This window comes from Notothenia coriiceps, unplaced genomic scaffold, assembly GCF_000735185.1.
Source record: "Notothenia coriiceps isolate Sejong01 unplaced genomic scaffold, NC01 NC01_scaffold00010283, whole genome shotgun sequence".
Classification (NCBI taxonomy): domain Eukaryota; kingdom Metazoa; phylum Chordata; class Actinopteri; order Perciformes; family Nototheniidae; genus Notothenia; species Notothenia coriiceps.
Window position 1 is genome coordinate 562 of NW_011342984.1, and position 4111 is coordinate 4672.

General features: G+C 43.7%; 1 protein-coding gene across 1 annotated transcript; it reads left to right on the forward strand.

Annotated features, from left to right (window-relative positions):
- Positions 1 to 2361: 2361 nt before the first annotated feature.
- Positions 2362 to 4089, forward strand: LOC104945935 (tubulin alpha chain-like; the record flags this gene model as incomplete). The annotated part of the gene is made up of 4 exons (XM_010771664.1): positions 2362 to 2584; positions 2680 to 2828; positions 3385 to 3538; positions 3695 to 4089. Coding segments are annotated over 4 exons (921 nt in total), but the record flags the coding sequence as incomplete, so codon positions are not given.
- Positions 4090 to 4111: the final 22 nt, after the last annotated feature.

Below are 4111 nucleotides of genomic sequence, written 5' to 3' on the forward strand. Positions count from 1 at the left end.
ACATAAATGGCAATAGCAAACATCAGCAGACTGAAGATGAGCTATTAGCCCTTAGGCTCATCTGCTCCTGGAGGCTTTCATTATTATTGTGGAACTAAATTCCCAATAGGACGTTTTCTGTTACAATGTATTGCAGGAGGCCTACATTCACACTTTGGTATATGTCCAGGAAATGACATGTGTATACAGTTGTCATTTGTGGTGTGAAAATAAGTTATTATTTTGTTCTTTATATTCTCACTTGTGGTGTGTGTGTGTGAGAGAGAGTATGGTATTATGAATACATTTGCCTTCGAGTCCTGCATGAACTGTGCATAGGCTGTATTTTAACATTGGTCATACTCGGAGAGACAACTATTTTCTCTGGTGGTAGGCTACTTGGTGTAAAAAGGTTCAGAACCACTGTATTATAATAATATATAATCAATCCTTAAGACCTTTGTTCAAACCAATATGATGCACAGACAGTGTTAATGAGTAAATGCAGTTATGTGTAAAATGGAGATACATTGCCACATAGTGGTCAAAACAAGCAGTACCGCAGAGTACAAAGTGCAAGTAAGAAAATGAAACGGACTGTGAAACCATTCATTTGAAGTATAGCCCAGCATATAAAACAATTCACGAATTTCAAGAAGTGTATCTGTGCATCCTCATCGGCGAGCAAGATCAGAAACGTGCACTGCTAAGCCTAACATCTGAACTCACTTCCTGGTTTTAGGACCCATTCTAACGTTCCTGCACCACTTTTTAACCAATAGGAGTCCAGCTCACGTGACTTTCGGCCAATCGGATTCCGCGGCTCTGCCTGTTGAGGAAGTATAAACCACCCGCCTAGAGGAAAAGCAAACATTAGTTGCTTCTCACACTGGACTCATAAAGGTCTTGCTGCAAGAGCTAAATGTGCCTGTTTCCTATTTTACAACAAACTCAAGACTTCCCAACTTTAAAAAACATCGTTAGTGTAAAGATATAGGTTTTCTCAATTTGTGTATATGAACGTGTGCCATCACGTGGCGACCAAACTAGTTTCACTTACTGTTATAACTGTTAAGGAGTGGCATATGCTGACCTACATTTAAACAAATAAAAAAAGCTCTTAACAGGTTAGTTAGTTAGATGGATGGATAGATAGATAGATATACTTTATAGACGTTTAACAACGCCTTCTTCAGTAGTTCATTTCAACTGTAAAAGTGGTAAAATATGTGTTCATTTGACAGTCACATGGCACAATCCACTTTCAGGTTTGTTTCGTGGTTTCCCTGCCTGTACCCAGTTGTTGGCAGAGGTCAGTGAACTTTCAACACATTCCTCTTTTACCGGCTGTTTGAAGAGGCTGGCCTTTATTAAACTGCAACCACTGGCTTTTCAGACACACCCTGTTCACTAAAAGCACAATGGGGCCTTTTATATTTAATATGTTATGTTGTATGCATTAAAAATAAGGAACTACAGCTGTATTTGGTTTGGTTTTAGGAAAAGTATTGTCTATAGCCGCTTTCACACCAAGTACTTTGCCATACGTAGCACGCAGTGCCCTCATGGAACTAAGTACAGATCGCGTTCCCCGGAATAAGCTCCCTGAGGGAAGATTACGCAAATGAAGCATGGATGTATAATAAAAACTGACGTCACTTCTTCTTCTTCTGCTTTGGGTTTACTGTAAGGCCGCAAACCACTTCACGGCGTAAACTGCCACCCGAAGTCCCCGGAGTTGGGGACTGGCTTCAGTAGAAGCTGCTGGGACTCCCAGCAGCTTTTTGTGTTGCCATAAATTATTCTCTCTCCGTTGGTGCGTAGGGCTAATGCTAATAATGCTAATGCCAGCAAATACAATGGCGGCTTCACAAAACTTTTCAGAGTTTTACGGGGCGTGGTTTGCAATTCGCCCAGCCAATCGAAATTGGTACTTTTTTCTCCCCTGGATAGTAGCCTAACACCTCTCTAGCAGGCACTAAAAATGGGGGTAAAAGTTCTCGGAACTAAGTACTCTTTTTGGTGTGAACGCAAAATTCCAGGCACTAAAGGAACTAAACGGGGAAAAGTACTCCAGGGTGAGAGCACACCTAATACACTGTTAATGTTATGTATGAATAATCAGCCTCTGATATAAGTAGCCATTTCTCAAGGGGTTGTCTGTTCCTAGGCTTAATGTGTACTTCAATCATGTGATTTTTGTCATGATGTTCTGGTTCTTAACAAAGGAGGCTTTTTTCCACTCATTTAAATATTAAAATATCTTTAGAGCAGCCTTCAGCATCTAATTTGTGAGACTTAGCACAAGGTTGAGCCAACCACGGCTTAAAAAAATAAAATAAAGTTATAGTGCCATGAACTTCACGTCCTTTTCCCCTCCAGCGTGAGTGTCTCTCCATCCACGTCGGTCAGGCTGGTGTCCAAATTGGCAATGCCTGCTGGGAGCTTTACTGCCTGGAACATGGGATCCAGCCGGACGGACAGATGCCCAGTGACAAGACGATTGGAGGAGGAGACGATTCCTTAAACACCTTCTTCATGGAGACTGGAGCTGGAAAGCACGTCCCCAGAGCAGTTTTTGTTGACCTGGAGCCCACTGTCATCGGTGACCTCTCACTACAAAAATGCAAAGATGCTGATGTGTAGATTTGTCCACCTCTTAGTCAAACGCTTACATTTATGCTTATTTCCCTTTTTTAGATGAGGTTCGAACTGGGACCTACCGCCAGCTGTTCCACCCTGAGCAGCTAATCACTGGCAAGGAGGATGCTGCCAACAACTACGCCCGTGGACACTACACCGTCGGCAAGGAGGTCATCGACCTGGTGATGGACAGGATCCGCAAACTGGTGGGTATATTTAGAAAACTAAAATGTTAAATTAAATGATTCAGTTTTAGTGCCAAGTAGGTTGTCACATAAAAGGAATTTGAACCGATACTCTATCTCCTGCACCCTTGTTCTGACGACACCCATATTCAAACTCTGCCTTAATTTGAACCTATACTACACATCTGGAACAGTTTTGATTAGTCATATGCTGCAAAGGCATTTTTACGCGACTGCGTTCAAAGCAAAATGGCGAAATCCTGGCTTGATTTACCAATTTAATAATCTCTGGTGTAGAATTTCCTGAGCATGTTGAACTGTTAGGCACATTTTGACTGAAAGCCATGTACTGAGGGCCATGAGAAAGCTTTGCCAAGATGGAGCACACTGACTCATAAGCTGAAAACAATACCAGTGTCTCTGACATAGCTGGGGAAAAGCTAAACAGTGTTTCCAAATGTTCTTTATATTCAGAACGTTTAGTAAGTTTCATTCTCTTTGTTTCAGAGTTAATCCAAAAGATGTGTAACGCATAACTGTATCTCAAATATTTTCATTGTCTCTCCCTCTATTTCAGTCGGACCAGTGCACTGGTCTTCAGGGTTTCCTGGTTTTCCACAGCTTCGGAGGGGGCACCGGCTCTGGTTTCACCTCCTTGCTGATGGAGCGTCTGTCTGTCGACTACGGAAAGAAGTCAAAGCTGGAGTTCTCCGTCTACCCAGCTCCCCCAGGTGTCCACCGCTGTGGTGGAGCCCTACAACGCCATCCTCACCACCCACACCACCCTGGAACACTCTGACTGTGCCTTCATGGTTGATAACGAGGCATTTATGATATCTGCCGTAGGAACCTCGATATCGAGCGTCCCTCTTACACAACCTCAACAGGTTATAGTCAGATTGTGTCCTCCATCACTGCATCCCTTCGCTTTGATGGTGCCCTCAATGTTGATCTGACAGAGTTCCAGACCAACTTGGTGCCCTACCCCCGTATCCACTTCCCTCTGGCCACCTATGCCCCTGTTATCTCTGCAGAGAAAGCTTACCATGAGCAGTTAACGGTGTCAGAAATCACCAATTCCTGCTTTGAGCCAGCCAATCAGTTGGTAAAATGTGACCCACGCCACGGTAAGTACATGGCCTGCTGCCTTTTGTACCGTGGTGATGTGGTTCCCAAAGATGTGAATGCTGCCATTGCAACCATCAAAACCAAGCGCTCCATCCAGTTTGTGGACTGGTGCCCCACTGGTTTCAAGGTGGGCATCAACTACCAGCCGCCCACTGTAGTTCCTGGTGGAGACCTGG